General features: G+C 37.6%; 1 protein-coding gene across 14 annotated transcripts in view; it reads left to right on the top strand.

Moving 5' to 3' along the window:
- Positions 1-24407, top strand: part of LOC110454216 (unconventional myosin-IXa-like) — a 125167-nt gene that overhangs the window by 73597 nt on the left and 27163 nt on the right. For 8 of the 14 annotated variants that reach the window (XM_021503611.1, XM_021503620.1, XM_021503610.1 and 5 more), the window contains 13 exons: positions 1170-1348; positions 1871-2059; positions 3300-3479; positions 3736-3772; positions 6936-7055; positions 9958-10147; positions 11416-11499; positions 15206-15295; positions 18409-18704; positions 19084-19200; positions 20738-20971; positions 21656-21761; positions 22832-22905. In XM_021503611.1, the coding sequence (XP_021359286.1) occupies positions 1170-1348; positions 1871-2059; positions 3300-3479; positions 3736-3772; positions 6936-7055; positions 9958-10147; positions 11416-11499; positions 15206-15295; positions 18409-18704; positions 19084-19200; positions 20738-20971; positions 21656-21761; positions 22832-22905 (1896 nt within the window). Of the gene's footprint in view, positions 1-1169; positions 1349-1870; positions 2060-3299; positions 3480-3735; positions 3773-6935; positions 7056-9957; positions 10148-11415; positions 11500-11930; positions 11964-15205; positions 15296-18408; positions 18705-19083; positions 19201-20737; positions 20972-21655; positions 21762-22831; positions 22906-24407 lie in introns of all 14 variants that reach the window. The other 6 variants (XM_021503612.1, XM_021503616.1, XM_021503613.1 and 3 more) reach the window with 6 other exon arrangements.

Genomic DNA, 24407 nt, shown 5'->3' with positions numbered 1-24407 from the left:
TGGTTATACAGATAGGTAATAATGTGTGGTTATACAGGTTGGTAATAATGTATGGTTGTAGGTAATAATTTATGGTTTTAGGTAATAATGTATGAGTATACAGGAAAGAAATAATGTATGGTTATACAGGTAGGTAATAATGAATGGTTATTCACGTAGGTAATAATGTATGGTTATACAGGTAAGAAATACTGTATGGTTATACAGGTAGGTAATAATGTATGGTTATACAGGTAAGAAATAATGTATGGTCATACAGGTAGGTAATAATGTATGGTGATACAAGTAAGAAATAATGTATGGTCATACAGGTATGTAATAATGTATGGTTATACAGGTGGGTAATAATGTATGGTTATACAGATAGGTAATAATGTATGGTTATACAGGTAAGAAATACTGTATGGTTATACAGGTAGGTAGTAATGTATGGTTATACAGGTAAGAAATACCGTATGGTTATACAGGTAGGTAATAATGTATGGTTGTAGGTAATAATGTATGGTTGTAGGTAATAATGTATGATTATACAGGTAGGTAATAATGTATGGTTATACAGGTAGGTAATAATGTATGGTTGTAGGTAATAATTTATGGTTTTAGGTAATAATGTATGAGTATACAGGTAAGAAATAATGTATGGTTATACAGGTAGATAATAATGAATGGTTATTCAGGTAGGTAATAGTGTATGAGTATACAGGTAAGAAATAATGTATGGTTATACAGGTAGGTAATGATGTATGGGTTATACATGTAGATAATATTGTATGGTTATACATTAGAGAATAATATTGTATTGTTATACATGTAGATAACATGTATGGTCATAAAATCAAAAAGAGTATGGTCATAATGGTAAGGATTTGAAATAGTAATAATCTAGGAATGGGTCAGTGGTTCTTAAGTTTTTGTTGTGTTTTCATTAATTTGTCACAGTGAATTCTTCATTTGTTGTAGACTATTATACTGGGTACTGGTAGATATTATAGAATGATCAGTCACTCGGATAAATTTAAACTTTGATTGTGTTAAGATTAATATTTATTTACATGAATGAACCTCTTGCATTCAGATTCCTGTCATATTACAGTTTTGTGGTCACATACTTTAATTAAATTTAAACTGATATTAATATCCTTTATCTCTGTCAATTTGGGTATTTTTAGGTCTGTGGTCGCCGGTTCATTGCTCAAAGGCGGTTGAGACGGATTCGTCTGGAGAAAGAGGCAGCGCTCGTCATACAGAAATGTTATCGGTGCTGGAGTGAGAGACGGCGCTACCTCATCATCGTCCATAGTGTAACTGTGATACAGAGTCTGGCCAGGGCCTATGCTGCCAGGAAGCAGTACGTCCTTTACCTATATTCACACCATACCTAACTAATGATGACATACATACACCATACATTAATGATCATAAATATACCATACCTAACTAAGGTTTATCTTTATAAATTAGAAAAAAGTTTGAGAAAAGTAACTTATCACTCCTGCATGATGGTGACAGACAAATCTTAAACTTTTGGATAAGACCTTTGAGGTTCAGCATATGGATGATTACTGAACCTCCAAAAATGTCTTCCTTGGCTATATTTTTCATTACCAAGTCTTGATACTTTTGATCAACATCTTCAGTAAAAGATAAAGGGGATAGAAAAATCAAGATCTAAATTCTACCATGCTAAATATGGAACTTTCACAAGTATTTGGTATGATGGAAAATGACAATAAGACAAGCATGAAAATTGTTAATGACAGGTAATTCTATCGCACATTTATACTGTGTTCATTTGATGGTGACTTGTATGACAGAGAAGAAGTAAGAAGGGCACAACATTTTACTTGATACATGTCTGTCTGTGATTTAGGTATAAGAAGCTTCTGGCTGATGCAGAGTTGAGACGAATAGAGGAGGAGGAAAAGTTACGGAAGAAGCAACAGGACGACCTACACTCTTCTAACAGTGACGAGGGCATTCTGACGAAGGGCTCCAGTGCCGAGGAGTTGGACGAGAAAGACTACCCAAATATACAGCTACGGAGCCGTGACTCAGACGAGTATGTTTTAACATGGGGGGGGGGGTGTCAGGCGTTAGAGGTCAGGTAATAGAGGTCCTCTCCCCTACCTTACAGCTACGGAGCCGTGACTCGGACGAGTATGTTTTAACATGGGGGGGGGGGTGTCAGGCGTTAGAGGTCAGGTAATAGAGGTCCTCTCCCCTACCTTACAGCTACGGAGCCGTGACTCGGACGAGTATGTTTTAACATGAAGGGGGGGGGGGGTCAGGGGTTAGAGGGCAGGTAATAGAGGTACTCTCCCCTTCCTTACAGCTACGGAGCCGTGACTCGGACGAGTATGTTTTAACATGGGGGGGTCGGGGGGTCAGGGGTTAGAGGTCAGGTAATAAAGGTACTCTACCCAACCATACAGCTACGGAGCCGTGACTCAGACGAGTATGTTTTAACATGGGGGGGTCGGGGGGTCAGGGGTTAGAGGTCAGGTAATAGGGGTACTCTCCCCTACCATACAGCTACGGAGCCGTGACTCGGACGAGTATGTTTTAACATGGGGGGGTCAGGGGTTAGAGGTCAGGTAATAGAGGTACTCTCCCCTACCTTACAGCTACGGAGCCGTGACTCGGACGAGTATGTTTTAACATGAAGGGGGGGGGTGTCAGGGGTTAGAGGTCAGATAATAAAGGTACTCTACCCTACCATACAGCTACGGAGCCGTGACTCAGACGAGTATGTTTTAACATTGGGGGGGTTCGGGGGGTCATGACTTGGACAAGTTAGTTTTAACATATGGATGGGAATGGGGGTTGGGGGGCAATGTTTGGCAATGAGGTAATACAGACGTCTGCACCTCCAAAAACAACTACAGTTGTGATGGACGAGTAGTAGGTTAGAGGTCAAGGGTAAAGTGTGAATCAATATCCATATTTTCTTAAGAGCAGCCATGCAGATTTTAAGCAAACAGAGGGGAAAGTTCTCCAACGGTCATAGGAAAAGGTTGTTTATTTTCTTGCAGGTTAGAAATCCTAGATTTTTTATCATTATTTCAGATATTTTTCAGACTTGGCAAGAATAGTTCTCTTATGATATTTCTTATGTGTAGTTATATTTTGTGATCAAAGGTAGCTGTCATGTTACCAGATTTGCAACTTCTACAAAAACACCTAGGCTTTTGGTGAAATAGCTACCAGCTTGGTTGACTTTGCTGTAATGGCTCTGTAACATCTCCTGCCTTTAATGGAATTGATGCATGTGTCACAACCAGTGTCTGTGTCTTTTCTAGGAGCAGTGGTATCCACGAGGCAGACGAGTCTGACTCAGAGACACTGGCAGAGGACCAGAAACAGGGGTCAGTGGTCACTCTACCGCAGACTCCAACCACACCAGACCAGGACGTGTTGGTACGGCCTGCGGGCAAGACCAGGGACGATGAATACCTCCATCACTCCCACTCATCATCAAGGTAGGGAGTGTACAGTTAAACTTGTTTTCTACCAGGTTTATGTTGTTGCTGTATTTCTTTATCCACAGCGGGTATTCATTTTTAGATAATACAGATTATAGATATATGTTGATTTCAGAACCATTTCCATCACAAAAATTCATCAACACAGCAATCAATTAGAAAGTTTCACATTGTGAACATTGACACATGCAAGATTTCCCACTTTTACATTATTAGAACTGTTTCTTACCCAACATATCTGTTTCCATTTCAGGGTTTCAGACCTTGCCAAAGCATTCCAGACAGATGGGGTAAAGATTGATTTATATTCATCCTTTTTTTCTTCTCTCCCCGTGCATGTTGTGAGCTGATGTAGACGATTGTCACCATTTTATCTTTTCACTTTGGAGACGGCTTAGTGACGTATTAGATCCGTTGATTTGTAGACATGCCTTTCCTTCCCGATACTCCCCATGTCACTAATGTGCATCTAAACATGGTCCTTGTATACAGGGGACCTGGTAATATTTTGATGGATAGACTCGAGACTTTAAGGGTTTCGTCATTAAAAAAGGAATATAGAATTTGTTTCTTTTATAGATAGAGAAACATCAAAGATTTTTGTACAGAGGGTTTGGGGACAGTATTTTTTAGCCCACCATCATCTGATGGTGGGCTATTCAAATCACCCTGCGTCCGTGGTCCGTGGTCCGTCGTCCGTCGTCCGTCCGTAAACAATTCTTGTTATCGATATTTCTCAAGAAGTACCAGAGGGATTTTTCTCAAATTTTATATGAAGGTTCCCCTTGGTCCTTAGCTGTGCAGGGCAACTTTTGAAACTGGTCGGATAAACAACATGGCCGACAGGCAGCCATCTTTGATTTTGATATTGAAAGTTTGTTATCGCTATTTCTCGGGAAGTATCAGAGAGATCTTTCTCAAATTTTATATGAAGGTTCCCCTTGGTCCTTAGCTGTGCAGGGCAACTTTTGAGACTGATTGGATAAACAACATGGCCGACAGGCAGCCATCTTGGATTTTGATAGTGAAAGTTTGTTATCGCTATTTCTCGGGAAGTACCAGAGGGATCTTTCTCAAATTTTAAATGTAGGTTCCCCTTGATCCCTCGTTGTGTATGTTATATTTTGAGACTGATCATAAAAACAAAATGGATTAAAAGAAGAACTAAACAGATCTTTCTCATATTGCAATGATCGATTCTATTTCTTTCACATTTAGTACTGTACTAGTAAATATGTGAAATGACAAACTCACTTTGGAGGTTGGCTTTCATACACATCAGTATTAAGTTTAGATCAAAAGTTACCTCAAGTTGCATTTACTGTTAACATGACTCGATCAAACAGATTAGAGGAAAGAAGAGAAAAGATCGAACAAACAAAGAACTAATGAAGATGGTACAAAGGTGGGCGCCAAGATCCCTCTGGGATCTCTTGTTTTCTTTTCTATTGCACTCGGTACGGGGAAGGAAAGGCCATGAAGTATTGAGAAACTTAACAGGGTGTGTGGAAGACCCAATTGTACCATTTAAATTTTTCATTGCATATAAACATTGTGGCAAAATCTAAAAATGTCTAAAGCATTCTTACAATAGCCCCTCTTTAAAAAAGTCAAGGTTTATCTCAAGGTCTTGGGGATATATGAGGAAATATGTTGTTTCACTTCAGGTGATTGTGAGGGATTATGAAAAAAAAGGGGGAGAATGGCAAATTTAAAGATCCTAAAATGCCTATTCGTTCCATAGCTTGAGCTAAAAGATTATCATAATCCCATAACCCTGTAGCCAGATACTAAAATATATATTTATTGATCTGATGGAATAAAGAAAACCTATTAAGCTTTTAGCCTGAGCCTTAATCTAGACTTATTAATAAGGGCACCACATCAGCATTGTGGTCGCCTTATAGCAATGGCTGTGTCTGTCAGTCTGTCCATCCGTCCACACTTTTGTTTTCAGAGATCATTTCAGAATCCGAATTTGACATAGTGATACAATGTGATATGTAGGTGTGCAATAGGGATTTAAAAAGTTTCTAAGGTCAAAAGTAAGGTCAATGTTACTAAAACTAGACAAGTTTGTGTGTCTTTCCTCATCTCAGAAATCAAAAGAGGAATCTTCTTGAATTTGACAAGGTGATACACTGTGGTATTTTGATTTACAATAGGGGTTAGAAAAGTTTCTAAGGTCAAGGTAGTCACTTTTACTAAAATAGACCACGTGGTTAAGATCATGCACACGGTAGGGCTCTTGCTGAACGTCAGTGTTATTTCCAAATTCAGACAACCTGTTGATCATATAGCCAGAGCCTAAAGCTAGACTTATTGATGGACGACCAAATTCAGAAAACCTATTGTTCCTAAAACTATCTATAATGCAACTTGGGACAACTTACTGATCCCATAGCTGGAATCTAAAACAAGACCTAATGAAGTGTTAAACTTACTGATCCCATAGCTGGAATCTAAAACAAGACCTGATGAAGTGTTAAACTTACTGATCCCATAGCTGGAATCTAAAACAAGACCTGATGAAGGGTTAAACTTACTCCTCCCATAGCTGGAATCTAAAACAAGACCTGATGAAGTGTTAAACTTACTGCTCCCATAGCTGGAATCTAAAACAAGACCTGATGAAGTGTTAAACTTACTGATCCCATAGCTGGAATCTAAAACAAGACCTGATGAAGTGTTAAACTTACTGCTCCCATAGCTGGAATCTAAAACAAGACCTGATGAAGTGTTAAACTTACTCCTCCCATAGCTGGAATCTAAAGCAAGACCTGATGAAGTGTTAAACTTACTGATCCCATAGCTGGAATCTAAACAAGACCTAATGAAGTGTTAAACTTACTGATCCCATAGCTGGAATCTAAAACAAGACCTGATGAAGTGTTAAATTTACTCCTCCCATAGCTGGAATCTAAAACAAGACCTGATGAAGTGTTAAACTTACTGCTCCCATAGCTGGAATCTAAAACAAGACCTGATGAAGTGTTAAACTTACTGATCCCATAGCTGGAATCTAAAACAAGACCTGATGAAGTGTTAAACCATTGGAGTGGGGGTACTCACCCAGTAGCTCACAGTACGACAGCCTTGGCATGGAATCCTCACTCAGTCTGCTCTTGCATCCCCCTGTCTATCATACAGTTAGCATGCTTTCTCACGGGAGTAAATGAGTCCTGGTAGAAATCAATCAAACTTAGACACAGATCATGACATTTCCTTCCCCCATATAGCTTGCTTGCTCTCATACAAATTGCATCCTACTAAATTGTAATCATTTATGCACTGCAATATAAGAGTGGAGTATAAAAGGAATATATCAGCTCTTAATTCATTAAATGATTTGGAATACAAAGTGCTTGCCAAGGGAAGTAACTCCAAGGGAGGTAACTCAACTGTGTGCAGGTGGTGGCAGGTTGCTTTATATTGATGTGTTGTTGATTAAAGGAGACGAAATCGGATCGTCCTCTCAGGCCGTCAATTGTCGTTGAAAGAGGCCACCAACCGAAAAGACGCCCAAAAAACTCTCCGGCTCCTCTCGCAAAGCAAGAGTCGTTTTCTGATCTGGTAAGGCATGTTGACAGGCAAATAAGACCGGTTCTGTAGTATAGATTGAAATTTTTTTAAGTTTTGTTTTGTACGCAATATAGTTTTAACAGTTGACCGTTACTTAGCTTACGTTGTGTTACAGCAGCTTTGTACACCTAGATGCTCAACAGTTGCCTAAGTTAGATGTTGTTGCAGCTTAGCCATTCTTATTTTTGAGTTCGTCGCTGTATTAAAGCAAAATATAACTTTTTTCTTGCCTTTAGACAAAGCTATGCTTATTGTTCAGCTTTGTTAATTTCTTTGGGAAAATTATTTATGTTTTCAAAACTAATATTTTCATTATCATTCATCATTCAAATCATGAGTTAATCAAATTATTTGATGATAAAATCATAAACCATTTAAAATATTTAATCTGCGGAATCATCCATCAAATCATTAATACATCGAATTGTTCATACATCAAATCATTGATACATTAAATCACTATTCTGAATCAAATTAAAAATCTTTTATCTGTCAAATCATCCATTAAATCATTGATGCATCAACTTGTTAATGCATCAATTTTTTGCTGAATTAAATCATTAATCCTTCAAATCATCCATATATGGATCAAATCATCAAGTCAATGCAATATAGGTAAACCTTCAAATTATTAATCGATCAAATTAATAATCAATCAATATTTTAATTAATTAATAAACGATCACGAGACATTACACTGACTAAGCTTGACCTCTTTTGGGGAAATGTCATCAAGTCATTTTTCTTTTTTAAAAACAATCGTCTGAAACACATACTGTAAGAGATCACTTCAAAGTATTGTCAACAAGATCAAGTAGGTGACATGAAACATGCTCAATCCTTTACCATCTTGAGATGTGTATATACTTGTGTGTTATAGCCGGTTTATTGTTTCCAGTTTATATTTAGTTTGCTTTCTTGTTCCTATTTACTGGCAGAAGTGTTGTAACTTTCCCAAGTTGTAATGTGACATCCATTAAGAATTTAGAAGTTTTGATATAACTCCAGTAACATTTGCTTTTTGTCAAAGTCACCGAATTCCTTATTTTTTTCAATGGCACAGTTGTTATGGTGATCAGGTTGCTTTTCTTTGAAATTAAGATATCTGATTATAAACTAAAAGATTTTTTTTCTTTCTAAAAGTACCTATGCATGATGAGTGGCTTTGTGCATGATGTCTAACATTTAACTCCTTCCCAGCATGACGTTGAATGCTGCCTGAAATAAGCATGCTTTGAAGACAAAAACATTTCGGTGTTGTTATATTTTAAATACTATGTATTTCCATATATATCATAGTATTGTATTTTCGCAGATACTAAGGCAAAATACTTGCAAGGGTTGAAAACATAGTACACGATCCCAAGGGGGTTCGATATCCTTTCGACCCTGGCTTTTATTTTGCCACGGTAACTGCAATATACAACACTTTTCCATTGATTAGTATCCTGATTGTTCTTTAATAATTCATTAATCAACTTCAATTTAAATTCAAGAGGTTGCTCATGTGAGAAGGTATGTCAGATATCTCTGTCTTCTGTAGCCTCAGTAGATATGATCGTACCCATGTTGTAATAAGAAGAATTAGATGGCGTTATATTTAGGAAAAGTCAATGTAACAGCCAAAATGCCTGTTACGGCATACTAATATTTTGCTTAATGATCTCGACTACAGACGGCATACTAATATTTTGCTTAATGATCTCGACTACAGACTATGTAAAAATTGCAATAACATTGCTGTTGAAGAATTAAGGGTGTGTGATTTGGAGACCTAGCCCGCAGGTAGATTTTCAAAAACTCTACTAGACCAATCGTACCCATGCACAGATCAATATTTTTGCAAGACATAGGAGTTGAGGGTAAATTCATGCATAAATCACAACTATTTTATACAGCAAGCGTCTTAACATATTTTGAGGGTCAAAAGCCGTTTAAGGAGGTCATATACCCCCAGAGGGAAGTAAACTGATACCTTGCCAGATGTGTAATTGTACACCCTTGTACTTACAGGAAGAGTAATAATAACATTTGATTGTAAGGCTGTCACTGATAGGAACATGTGAACGTGGGTACAGTAATATCTGTGCTGAACCATTTTATTAAATGACATCTCTTAACTGATTCACCCCTAAAGACACATTTGAACTGTTCCAATTCAAAGGTTGGAATAATTCATTATGAAATTTCAGGGGTCAATGAGTTATTTAAGATCATTTTGCTCTACAGTGGCTTTGGGTGTTGTTGCTCAGGAACTCTTTAACACAGAAAAAACTTAAGTAGTCAAAGGATAACATATTGAATTCAGATTCTGCTGCCTGTGTAATTATTATGTAAATAGAAAGTTCAAATTGAATTGACAAAAAATTACATATCACATCTGTCACAGATAACGTTGGTTTACTCTTATGAATAAGCACAGCTGGCGAGATTTTTATACATGTTTTATCAGTTCTTATGTTAGATCTCGACAGAGCTACACAGTAAGAAATTGAAAAGTGTAAAAATCAATACAAACACACATTAATCTGTAGTGGTAGTATATACAGATTTAGCCGTACCATCAAACAGAACCTACTCTTGTTCATGAGTTCAAATTAGTTCAAATTTTTTCTTGAGAACAAATCAAAAACATTTTAATGCACAAATAAAAAAAAATACGTAAATGTGATTGAAATAAAATAATTAACATGATAAGGAGTTGCTACAAGTTTAGTATTGAAATTTTCATGTATAAAAAAATCATGAAGATATCCATATTTGTGATGCTAGTTGGCACTAGGGTGATTACGATTCCTGAATCCTTGTTTATTTGTCGGTCAGTATAAGGCTGCAGTGTGTTAATATTTATACAAGTATTGATGCTGGCGTGTCTGACCCTTGGTTGATTTAGGAGTCGTCCCCCACTAGTCCAGACACCTCTGTGATATCCCGGGAGACACTCCAGGAAATAGACGACTGCCTGAAGAAAAACAAGGACAGACAGGAGACTCCCCAACAGCCACTATCCCCCACCGGCGACTTGTCCAAGAACCGCAGCCCCTTCCGCAGAGCTCGACGACAGTTCAAGAACATCATGGGAGGTATGCACCAATTCAAATTTCATGAAAACTCCCGTCTGTCGGAATGTATATGGAAATTCATTTTACTTCAATTGAATTTTCATAGACCTCTACCTTTGAATATTCACCTGAACTTACATAGTCAGTAGATGGGATAGTTTTGTCATTTTCCTGTATGAATATTCATTTACATTATATGTAAATCAATGTTCATCATATCTTTTACTGTCAATACTGTTGAAATGGTTTCTGAAGTAGATTTGTTTTACTTTCATTTTCAGTATATTTTATGTAGATCATGTGTTTGTTTAGTTCTGTGTAAACCAACAACAAATTACATAGTTATATATACATGCTTCAAATCATTCACAGTGAGTTGTAACTATGAATCCCTCTTTTGTTTTAAACTTGTATTAGAGCAAGAGAAAATCTTAAATTATAAGCTGATAATCAGCTATGAAATCATCAAACTGTTTTTGAAATTTTTTCACAAAGATAAAATATAATTCTTTCATAATTATCTGTGAATATTGAAAATAGTCACTCACTGTTAATGTATTTGATGGTATTGCCCTAGCACCTCCTAAACCCTGTATCGTTGTGCCGGAGTGGTCGTAGGGAGCTACAGTTGCAGCTGTTAGATGTATCTGTATGTAGTGTTGTAGTGCCCTTGTCATCTGTTGTTTGTTGTAACTTTGTTGTGTATGGAAGTACAGTGTGTCTGGGATGCCAGCAGGCCTGCGATTCTGTTAAATGTTTCCTCACTAAATTTTTGCCACAGGAGTTTTAAAATGAAATATGCTCATTGTTGAATCCATCCTCTTTGTGAGAATTTACCATAATGTTAAGTATCCTGAAAATTCAAAGACCCATTTTTCCTCTTTTTTGAACTATTTACCTTATTCGTGAATATGTATTATATCGCAGAACTCTCATTATATTAAGCATGAGTTGAAAAAAAAAATATTAAAAAATTACTTTCGCAATCAGTGAACAGCTGTGAGCCATTCTTCATTGTGTGACTTTCTTTATTGTACACATGTATTTGGATAGAGACTCGCCAGTGTTTGTGTGTTATCACAGAACAACAAATATTTTCAGTAAATCTTTGTTGTATTCGACAAACCATAGAGTCCAAATTTCATAATGAGGACTGCATTCCATTCCGTCATCAAATACCCAGTGTAACGTTAAAAAAAAAGCCGACAAGTTCCCTTTTCTTCAGCTTCAGGGTAGATAACTGTGTTGTTGATAAATCAATCCCATTATGTTCTGTTTCACAAAACTAGATTTGAGGGAGTCCAATAAGAGTTGCAATGCTTATCACCTAATGCGCCATAGACCATCATTGCGATTCCTCCATAGAGAGAAGTGTGAGTAAGACCCAAGTGTTCTGGGCATGAATTATGAAACTGCCTATAATGGTTACTAAGTTACCAGCCACGCTTTAACCCGACTGTACCCTGATTAGCTAGAGTTGGCGGATGTTTTCGGAATGAGCTTATGCATCTGTGAAACAATTGCATGGCGTTTTGCAAGGTTGGAATGGAAGAAAATTCAGCCTGTTGGCTCTGTTATTTATTTAGAATTAATACTAGATCATTGTATATTGTACAGTTGTGTTAAATCTGGGCTGTACATGGATGTATATGTACAACACATGACGTCTGTATGTCCGTAGTTCACTTGTATGCCCATACACAAAATACTTTTGGACTAGAATTGTATGATGGTGGTGTATGTGTGTATAGCCTGCAGGTCTAATAGTGGTAGTTTTGTAATATCTTAACACCTTTTTCTGTAGGATTTAAAACGGCACATATATTGTCTCTGATAGGTTTGTATGACTTTCACATATTGCAACCCTCGTTCTTCTGCCCGAGTCATGTCTCTACGATCTACCTGTTTACGCTGTGGAGAGCATGTGCCTTGAGCATGTGCATACAACTGCCTCTGACGGCCCTTCATTATTACAGTATATCAACATTATATCATTTCTCTGTATCACGTTACCACGGATATCAACCACCTTTTATGGCTTATATCATATATATTTACGGATAATGGACGAGATTAATGAAAATCTTACTGAATTTTTCGGGGAGAGCAATATTTAGCTGACACTGTTTCATTATACAGTTGTCTGATGATCCTCTGTATTGTAAGTGTGACAATGTTATAGACATGTATCTTACTTAGCCATATCGTTATGTCATTCTTCACTGCTTCGTTTTTGCCCGATACTGCCATTTGATGGCCATACTTTAGTGAAATAAAAAGTGTAAGCTTTTAGAAAGTGATGAAAGTGAAGAAGGGATTTCAGAGAGAGATCATTACAAATGGGTTCCAAAATGAACTTAACAAAAATGTGGGATTTTAATGTAAGGGATTTCACACCTGAAATATGAAATAATCATTTTCAGTGTAGAAACATATGAAGAAATAAGGCTTTTAAGAGCAGAAGACATGACCTACTTGAAACAGCTAGATTTTGGAGCAGAAAACACGACAGAATTAGAAATAAGAGCAGAAGCCATGAGGAAATCATAAGGGAATGCCGAGTAGAAATCTTAATACAACAGGGTGGCTTCCAGCATAGAAAATAAGAAATGAGTGTTTCAGGCACGATTTCAGTTTTAGCTCACCAGGTCCTAAGGACCAAGGTGAGCTTATGCCATACCGTGGCGTCCGTCATCCGTACGTCAACAATTTCTTCAAATGACTGCTTCTTAATCACTGATTGGAATTTATCTAAATTTGACAGGAAGCATCCCTGGGTGGTGGGGATTCAAAATTGTACAAATGGTGGGGCTGAGGGGCGGGGCCCAAAAGGGAGCAATTTGGCTATATTGCTATAAACGACTTCTTCTGTAGAGCTATGCGATGGATATCAATCATATTTGGTTGGAAGCATTCATGGAAGGCAAGGATTCAAAATTCTACAAATGATGGGACTGACACCTGGGCTAAGGGGTGGGGCCAAAAATAGTTTATTACTTGGAAAGGATTGAGATCCCCACCCACAAAACTATATATACAAATGCTGGGCATAAAGAGACGAATGCAGTCATGATATTAGAATACACCCTGGGGTCTGGCCAAACCCCTAGGGACCTAGTTTCTGAGTCACAGCTTGGAAACAGTTGAGATCTCAACCCCATAGCCATACATAAAATTGCTGGGCATGAAAAATCTAATACAGATATGCTACAAGGATTTGCCTTAGGGTCTTGCCCATTCCCTTGGATCTTATTTGGAGAATATTTTGCCATGATTGCTTAGATATCCAGGTGAGCGATACAGGCCTCTTGTTTTCTTTAACAAATCTTATTAGATTTGTTATTAATCCTTTTTGAAGAAAACTGATAAATCAGCAACCTCGGATCAATTTCTGGGTCCTCAAACTGAATCGACCCTTATTTCTAAGAACTTTTGGTATTGATTTATTTCTGATGAAAATAGCTTGTAAGTTATTACGTAATATGATCTTCTACATTGTTACATTGTGTAGTTCTGTTTCAGTTTGTTCGTTCGTTACATATTTTATGACCCATATCTCGTATTAAGGAAAATACATATGTCAGCATGTAGCATATTTTCTTCAAAACAGAAAACAAGTGCCAAACAGGAACCATACCCTAGACGATGGTTCTTTAATTATTAACTTTATTTATTTACAACAATTATGAAACAAGCTATTTCAACTTATATTAATCCCTTTTGTTGGCCCGGATGTTCTCGTTTGGGGGGGGGGTCTCAATGTTGGAGGAAACCGGAGTACCCAGAGAAAACCCACACAGTCGGACTGGTTACCCAACCACCCCATGGTTCTTACACAGAAGGACGCTGATATGTGGCTCAAGTAAACAGTTTCACAGATTTTGTTCAATATTGTACTGACAATATTTACTGTGGCTTGACATTGACAGACTTGGAATCATCTAATAAATATGTCAATAAAAAAAAACAGACACAAAAAATGATGTGTGCTTGAAAATTAAGGGGCACATGTGATTACGGTAGCGTACGTGATTGCAGTTACTTTTGTCGGGGGCAAATATATAAATCTCACAGTTTCTGTAAGTTTGACCAGGTGTAGTCTCATCACAGTTCCTGTACAAGGTTTTGTATTTCACATTGAACACTGTATTTTCATTAGTGCTCATTACTGGTATAGATATCGATTTCAAAAACTTTAAATTATTGTAAATTATTCATAAGTCCGGGGAAAACAATGAAAACATATATGTGTATGGTTTAATTAAAAAAAGATTGCTAATTGCAGAAAATGTCTTGATCTGAAGGAATTACTTTCTGAATACATTAACATCGGACAAGAAAACGATCCTGATGAAATAACGGACTCGAAATGAAGGAGGATCCATTGTACCGTGCCTTCTTTTAATATCATGTTTTCTTTGCCAGAGAGAAATGTGATATAAAGAGGAATGTGATATTAACAGAAACAGTTTTTCTCTCCAAGTAAAATACTTAAAAAATGTATCCAAACTGTACATGTATGTTCCTTTTAAGCATTACTTCTGAATTGCTACTTCAATATACATCCTTGTGGATCACTTAATAAACATAAAAAAACAAAATTATGAATATGGTCCCTGAGAAATTGCAGGGATATTGTGAACATTGTTTTCATGGATATAAGCCTGTTTTCATGGATATAAGCCAGTTTTCATGGATATGAGCCTATATGGGTTACGTTGGACACCTAACAAGAGAATAGGAGTTCATCATATCAAATGATAAAAAGGAGATTACTAAAGTTTTATATAATTAACAAAATTACAGGGAAAATATATATATAACAAAAATATAGTGATTTAGGAAGAGGTGTAATTCATTGAAATGTGACATGAAAGTATGTGATATATAAAAAAAATCTGATATATTATAACTGGATACATTATAAATGCCAAAATGGTCTTAAATCATAAATTGAAAAGGTTCAATTTGATAAGTCTCCAGAGGGTTGTTTTTTGAGCTGTTAGTGTGACTAGTGTGTTAAGAACTGTATAATACATGATTGTGACATGTATAACATTAGAGTGTATTCCTGAACAGCTAACAAGAAAGGAAAGAAGGACTCGCAGGACGACAGTGATGAGGACGAAGTATTACAACAGAACAGTTCAGCAGACTTCCACACACGAAGTAGGTAGCCCCACTCCCCCTCCTCCCCTACACACAACACTTTGTACAGTGTAACAACATCACCGAGCAGACTTCCACACGCAAAGGAGGTAGCCCCACTCCCCCTCCTCCCCTACACACTACACTTTGTACAGCGTAACAACATCACCGAGCAGACTTCCACAGGCAAAGTAGGTAGCCCCACTCACCTTCCTCCCCTATACACCACACTTTGTAGAGCGTAACAACATCACCGAGCAGACTTCCACACGCAAAGTAGGTAGCCCCACTCCCCCTCCTCCTCTACACACCACACTTTGTACAGTGTAACAACATCACCGAGCAGACTTCCTCACACTAAGTAGGTAGCCCCACTCCCCCTCCTCCCCTACACACAACACTTTGTACAGTGTAACAACATCACCGAGCAGACTTCCACACGCAAAGGAGGTAGCCCCACTCCCCCTCCTCCCCTACACACAACACTTTGTACAGTGTAACAACATCACCGAGCAGACTTCCTCACACTAAGTAGGTAGCCCCACTCCCCCTCCTCCCCTACACACAACACTTTGTACAGTGTAACAACATCACCGAGTAGACTTCCTCACACAAAGTAGGTAGCCCTACTCCCCCTCCTTCCCTACACACCACACTTTGTACAGTTTAACAGCATCGTCCCGCAGACTTCCATACACGAAGTAGGTAGCCCCGCCCCCCCCCCTCCCCTACACACCACACTTTGTACAGTTTAACAGCATCGTCCCGCAGACTTCCATACACGAAGTAGGTAGCCCCACTCCCCCTCCTCCCCTATACACCACACTTTGTACAGTGTAACAACATCACCGAGCAGACTTCCACAGGCAAAGTAGGTAGCCCCACTCCCCCTCCACCCCTATACACCACACTTTGTACAGCGTAACAACATCAACGAGCAGACTTCCACACGCAAAGTAGGTAGCCCCACTCCCCCTCCTCATCTACACACCACACTTTGTACAGTGTAACAACATAACCGAGTAGACTTCATCACACAAAGTAGGTAGCCCTACTCCCCCTCCTTCCCTACACACCACACTTTGTACAGTTTAACAGCATCGTCCCGCAGACTTCCATACACGAAGTAGGTAGCCCCACTCCCCCTCCTCCCCTACACACAACACTTTGTACAGTGTAACAACATCACCGAGCAGACTTCCACAGGCAAAGTAGGTAGCCCCACTCCCCCTCCACCCCTATACACCACACTTTGTACAGCGTAACAACATCACCGAGCAGACTTACACACACGAAGTAGGTAGCCCCACTCCCTCTCCTCCCCCTACACACCACACTTTGTACAGTGTAACAACATCACCAAGTAGACTTCCACACACGAAGTAGGTAGCCCCACTCCCCCTCCTCCCCTACACACCACAGTCCATACAGTGTAACAACATCACCGAGCAGACTTCCACACACGAAGTAGGTAGCCCCACTCCCCTTCCTCCCCTACACACCACACTTTGTACAGTGTAACAGCATCGTCCAGCAGACTTCCACACACGAAGTAGGTAGCCCCACTCCCCTTCCTCCCCTACACACCACACTTTGTACAGTGTAACAGCATCGTCCAGTAGACTTCCACACACGAAGTAGGTAGCCCCACTCCCCCTCCTCCCCTACACACCACACTTTGTACAGTTTAACAGCATCGTCCAGCAGACTTCCATACACGAAGTAGGTAGCCCCACTCCCCTTCCTCCCCTACACACCACACTTTGTACAGTGTAACAACATCGTCCAGCAGACTTCCACACACAAAGTAGGTAGCCCTACTCCCCCTCCTCCCCTACACACCACACTTTGTACAGTGTAACAACATCGTCCAGCAGATTTCCATCTTCGTTACACATTTCACCTGTCTACTATCCCTCACAAATGTCTCCCACAAATTTCTTCCTTTGTAAAAAATGTTTTTTTTAATGAAGTTGTACATAAAATCAAAACTGAACTTATAATAAAATCAACCAGTTAAACACATTTAAAACAAACACCAATGAAATTGGTTTACCGTAGGTACAATTCTTCATATAGAGTTTGATGTGTCAGAGTTAATGCCTTAATTGTAAAGGTACAAATATATGACCTAAATATCATCTATACTTGTGCTTGTAGTAAATACATTTTTCTATAGATATTGAATAAGAAAATAAAATATAAAATTTTAATAATAGATTGATAGTAAATTATAATTTTTTGGATGCTAAAAATCATTAAATATCTTTACACAGATAACTGATAATTACATACATTCATTTGCTGCAAGAATTTGTTTTCTTTTTTAAAATTAGTGTTTAATTAATGAATGTTTATAAAGAAGAGGGTTCAGCCTTTAAATACAAATGGCCCTACATGTAATGGTCCGTGTTGTCTTTGCTTGTGCTATTAATCATGGCTGTGTCATGCTTTGAATTTGTATTTACTAATGCATCTGGATTGTAGAACTTATTATCTGTAATGTCAATACTGGCCTGTGATGAGTTTGAATGGGATGAGCAACGTGAGTCAGTCTGTGGTTAGATTTAACCGTAGGTACTTAGTAAGATTGCTAATTACTGTGGACGAAAATAGCCTGCAGGAATATACAGGTTATCAGAATAAACATTACGCATGTAGGTATGAAATAGTTACAGAACTGTTATATCAGACTTAAAAATAGATAATGAATGCTTTTAGCCTTTTGTGTGGCTTATTTCATAGTTGTAACAATGGAATATGTTTCTCTGCTTTATTTGGAATAGAACAGGTTAGACCGTTAAGGTGTTATCATATTTCATACAACATATATCCATCCTGTACTGATTTAGATAGGAATATGCTGTATCTATTTCCTGTAGATTGATAACTTTAACAAATTGTTTTTAAGGCTTCAGTACATCATTTCATCTACTGATATTGGTCACTGCTAAGGCGGAGACCCCAGGGTCAGCTTCTTAACATACGAATGTCCCCACAGAGAAGGGTTCTTGCATGATCCTTTTCAAATGTTTTGAAGTTAGAATAAAGTTAAAATCATCAAGATCATTAGGATTTAAATGACAGCTGAACAACGTTACTGTGGAAAAGTAAAAATGTTTTTTTTCTTTCAGTTGGTGTATCAGTTTTACCTGTAGAGTTACCTGCCCCTAAGTCGCCGACAACCAGGAAGGGGTCAGTGCAAGGATCTCAGGAGGATCTGAGCTCAGTGTCCAACACGGACCGACCCGACCGTAAAGGCAGAAAGAAACGACAGGACAGGAAGCCTGTTGAGCTGGAGAAGAAGTCCTCGTCACCTCAGAGGAATGAGTGGACATTGTCAGGCACCTCCCTGTGGCAATACCCCGAGGATCTAGGTCTCAAGGACATCTCCGAGATCTTGCAGCTTGATGAATTCATTCATAAAAAAGTAAGAATTGTTTTTGTATCAATTACCATTGGTAGCGTTCTTGACATGAACATCAATAGAAAAATGTTTCCAAAGAAATACAAACCTGTTCAGAAATAAACTAAAATATAAATGTTTCATAGAAAGAAAAATTTGTCTGATTCAACTTTCATCAAAACTGACATGCTAATAATGTATATATATTAAAGAACACCAGCTTTACAGTAGCATCAATACAGTTTGTTTCCTGTTTGTTAAAACGAAAACTTCAACAAAGTATTGTCAGCAATGGATTTTAGATTACAAGTAACTATACATATTAAATAATAAATAAAGGTTATTTCTGTTCCTAAAATGTTTATCTTTGGTATCTCATGTTGCTTTGTTCATGCTTTTCCAGCTTTCAGCTTATAATAAAGACTGTGCGAGAAGGGACACAATATTTGATGCTGTATTTAAAAGATCGCTGAAGGAGTTTCACAGAGACATGCAAGCTCTTATATCTGTGGAGAAAAAGGTAACTGACATATCCCATGATGATGGCAATAAACCAGTTGCAGGTCTGAAATAGGAACTGAATGTAGAAAAGGCTTGTACTATTGTAAAAAGGTGAATTTGTGAATCGATTATCAATTTCAACATATTTATTATTAAGTTATGGATCAACACACGATACAACCTTGTAATATACTTCCACCATCAGTACGGTGAAAACGTGGCGTAATAAAGGAGTTAGTTAGTAAAGGAAATTGTTGAGAGAAGAAAGTTGCTCCTTGAAATATGTTCGCAATTGAGGTAGCAAATAAAACAAGGGGCATGGTATCAAGTTTTACTGTAAAAACAAGGGGCATTGTATCAAGTTTTACTGTGAAAACAAGGGCATTATATTGAGGTTTTACTGTAAAAACAAAGAGCATTGTATCAAGTTTTACTGTAAAAACAAAGGGCATGGTATCAAGTTTTTCTGTAAAAACAAGGGGCATGGTATCAAGTTTTACTGTAAAAACAAAGGGCATTGTATCAAGTTTTACTGTAAAAACAAAGGGCATGGTATCAAGTTTTACTGTAAAAACAAGGGGCATGGTATCAAGTTTTACTGTAAAAAGAAGGGGCATGGTATCAAGTTTTACTGTATAAACAAGGGGCATTCTATTGAAGTTTTACTGTATATAAACAAGGGGCATTATATTTAGGTTTTACTGTATAAAGAAGGGGCATAATATTAGGGTTTTACTGTATAAACAAGGGGCATTATATTGAGGTTTTACTGTATAAACAAGGGGCATTCTATTGAAGTTTTACTGTATATAAACAAGGGGCATTATATTTAGGTTTTACTGTATAAAGAAGGGGCATAATATTAGGCTTTTACTGTATAAACAAGGGGCATTCTATTGAAGTTTTACTGTATATAAACAAGGGGCATTATTTAAACAATAACTGGTTGTCTGGATGTAATTATTGTTGATATAATTACAAGTGGCCTCTGACAAATCCCATAAAACCCGCCAGGGGTTTATGGTAGATTTGCCAGAGGCCACNGGGCATTATATTGAGGTTTTACTGTATAAACAAGGGGCATTATATTTAGGTTTTACTGTATAAACAAGGGGCATTATATTGAGGTTTTACTGTATAAACAAGGGGCATTATATTTAGGTTTTACTGTATAAACAAAGGGCATTATATTGAGGTTTTACTGTATAAACAAGGGGCATTATATTTAGGTTTTACTGTATAAACAAGGGGCATTATATGGAGGTTTTACTGTATAAACAAGGGGCATGATATTGAGGTTTTACTGTANGCCCTCTAACACTGTTGTAATAGGACGGCGCGGGGGCAAATGTAAATATATAGGAGTTGAACTGTGTATAGATGAGTGACATTATATCAATGGTTTACTGTATATAAACAAGGGGCATTATATTGAGGGTTTACTGTAAAGTATTGTATTGAAAAGTTGTTCATTCTGAAAATATTTGAAAATTTAGTAGTTTAGCTGAACTTGTGAATATAGGAATATACAGAGTGATGTAATGGTGTGTTTACAGAAGATAGAAATACATGTGCCATACCGGAACATCTTTGCCAAGTTCGTCCACACATTAGATGCTGAAGTAAAAGCTGAGGGTACCAATGCCTCCTTTCCCGTCACAATGGGCATCAACGCTTTCCGTGGCTTTATGGACGAGTTCATCAAAAACCACAAGAAAGAAAAGAAGAAGGAAGACAGAAAAACAGAAACTAGGGCGCAGAAACGAGAACATAAGAAAAAAGATGTGTTGGTCAGTTTTCAAACATTTTATCCAGTCTATATGATCAACAGCGATAAGGAAGTTGGTATCCATTAATTATATTTAAGTTATACAAATGTATTAGAAAGAGTATCCTGTTGAAGTGCTTCATCTGCAAACTGTGTTTTTAAAGCTGCTTCTGTTTCTAAAGCCTCTTACCTATATTGAATATATCCTTTATGTTGAATCATGCTCGCTTTTACTACGTTGGTAATTCCATTCACTGTGTAAATAATGGAGTTTTACAAATATTTATTTTCATGAATAGAGTACTAGTACCCAATATGTAAATCTTGCATAGGTTTATATTCATGCATAGGTTTATATTCATGAGATATTGAAATCTACAATAAAATCTCCTTGCAATTTTATAGTAAAAATATATAGAGATATACAGTATAAATAGGTGCTTTTAGTGCTTGACTTCAGTTTTTATGCGAAGTATAGATTTAACTTGTTCACTGGATAAGGTATGCTGTATACAGGGTGAAAAAATATATATGATAGTAGTTTGTAGATATTTGTGAGGATGTGGGTATACAAGTTGTGTTTGTAGATGTGTTTAACCCTTTCACTACTGTAGACCATAATGGACTCATCCAGATGAATTTATGGTAGAGTCTACTCAAGCTACCTAGGGCTGATAGCGTTAACAACATTTGTGTGCTTTTTCAGGAATACCAGGGACACAAGTTCAGCCTGGTGCAGTTTGGTATTCCCACATTCTGCGAGTTCTGCAGTAATATCATTTGGATCATGGAGAAAGGGAGTGTTTGTCAAGGTAGGTAACTCTAAATGTCCTGTAATTACTGTTTAAAGAATCCCCGTACCACTGCCAAGAACTGTAACTAAGTGTTAGAAATAATTTCTGAAAAGATAGCCATATTTTGCGGGACTTTAACAAAATATAATCAACAACAGTGTTCTGAGTTGAAAATATTAAGCAGGGCCAGACCAGGATTCAAACACTGGACTTCAGATTGTTATACTATCGCTCTAACCAATTGAGCTACCTGCAGGTCAACAGAAGTGTGCTGGCCCAACTGTGCTACCGTTATATCCAAACAGAAGTTAAAGGGAGGTTGCTGTTTATACCAAAAACCACAAAGTAGTGGGACAGGAATCCGTATATAAGAATATATCTCAAAGATGCATTTGAAAAACATTCTATACAAAAATGTATCACTGGATCTGATGTTTTTGTCTCACCGCCACTTAGTAGTGGAAGCGAGACTAAGGTGTTGTTTTTCCGGCGACGGCGGCATCAACATTTAAGTTTTTGTGTTTAAGTTAGTTTCACTGAAATATATCTTCGGTAGTACATCTCAACCCATGCATCAGATGCTGGATGCGGCCTACCTTTTTCATGGTTCATTGACGTTGTCAGCATCTCCATCAACATTAAGTTTTTGCGTTTAAGCTACTTTCTCTGAATCTATAAGTGCTAGACCAACCAAACTTGACATGTGCATTGATGGTCAAAGCGGGACACACGCGAGACATATCAATCCGATATTGGCTTGATATTTTTCTTTCTCGGTCATGTTAAGTAATGTATATCCATGCTCATGATGACTGATGGTATATTTATGATTAAAGCTGTAAATATGAAAGATTCCAGTGTATGTATACGATAAAATCTCTAAATATCGAAATTTCATATTTGCATAAAAAATTCTTTTACCTTTTGATGTATGTACACAATTCGCGGTGATTGTAAAACTACAGGTAAACTGCTTGTAAACCAATATGGGGACAGATGTTGAGAAAAAATAAACTTGCTGTAGGCATTGCATGACATTTCCTTGCCTTGGGTGTATGAGAATGATATCTAGAATTTCTATCTTTCAGTTTGTAAATACACCTGTCATCGGAAGTGTGTGACGAAATCTGGCAACACATGTAAGGGTGTTCACGATACGCAGGTAAATACCGACGACTTTCAGCTGATAATCTGTCACACTTCGACTGTACGCATCAAACACTCTGTTCCCTGTACAGATCATGTTGTTCCCTCCATCCATCCCTCAGTCATCTTACTTCTTAGATCACGTTTTCATATGTGGTTTTGTCACCTTCACAAATCACATATTTCATGAGCTGATCAGTACGTGGCTTGGAATGCCATTTTAGGGCCAGAAAGCTTTAGCTGTTGAGCTTGCTGCACTTCTTAAATTTTCACAATTTCCACTTCCCTTTAAACAGAAATTGTTTCAATTTGAATACAGTTGTAAATATAAATATTGTCTGTTAAAACTGTACTTGGCAAATTTGTATTATTAAACATCACTGTCTTAAGCTCAGAAAACATGAATACTTGGGATTTTACAGACAAATTGTCTTAATCTGAGTTTAAATGACTGGTCACATTTGTATCAAGGTTGTATTCAAATTTTTCCTCATAGTACCTTGTTTGTCTGATTAGCATTTCCAAGACATTCATATTAGCTGTCATGTGATACACTTAATGTTGCCATGGTTTCGTGAAATCACAACTCTGTTTCTTTTATGCTGAATCAATCTCACATAAACCTGCATTATTTGTGAATGCAGGGTGTTTTTTTTGTGGGGAGGGGGGTTATTAATAGTGTTTTTTGTGGGGAGGGGGGGGCTATTAATAGTGTTTTTTGTGGGGAGGGGGGCTATTAATAGTGTTTTTCATTGACCACTGGTTTCAACAAGTTCTTGAAATATTTGAAACCTGATGATAAGGCTTAATTCTGAGTTTTTTTGTGGGGAGGGGGGTTATTAATAGTGTTTTTTGTGGGGAGGGGGGGATATTAATAGTGTTTTTTGTGGGGATGGGGGCTATTAATAGTGTTTTTCATTGACCACTGGTTTCAACAAGTTCTTGAAATATTTGAAACCTGATGATAAGGCTTAATTCTGAGTTTTTTTGTGGGGAGGGGGGTTATTAATAGTGTTTTTTGTGGGGAGGGGGGGATATTAATAGTGTTTTTTGTGGGGATGGGGGCTATTAATAGTGTTTTTCATTGACCACTGGTTTCAACAAGTTCTTGAAATATTTGAAACCTGATGATAAGGCTTAATTCTGAGTTTTTTTGTGGGGAGGGGGGTTATTAATAGTGTTTTTTGTGGGGAGGGGGGGATATTAATAGTGTTTTTTGTGGGGATGGGGGCTATTAATAGTGTTTTTCATTGACCACTGGTTTCAACAAGTTCTTGAAATATTTGAAACCTGATGATAAGGCTTAATTCTGAGTTTTTTTGTGGGGAGGGGGGTTATTAATAGTGTTTTTTGTGGGGAGGGGGGGATATTAATAGTGTTTTTTGTGGGGATGGGGGCTATTAATAGTGTTTTTCATTGACCACTGGTTTCAACAAGTTCTTGAAATATTTGAAACCTGATGATAAGGCTTAATTCTGAGTCGGTTGATTCTATCATGTCTAGAAATGCCCTTGTATT

The sequence above is a fragment of the Mizuhopecten yessoensis genome, unplaced genomic scaffold (assembly GCF_002113885.1).
Source record: "Mizuhopecten yessoensis strain PY_sf001 unplaced genomic scaffold, ASM211388v2 scaffold7725, whole genome shotgun sequence".
Taxonomy (NCBI): domain Eukaryota; kingdom Metazoa; phylum Mollusca; class Bivalvia; order Pectinida; family Pectinidae; genus Mizuhopecten; species Mizuhopecten yessoensis.
This window is presented reverse-complemented; position numbering and strand designations above follow the sequence as displayed.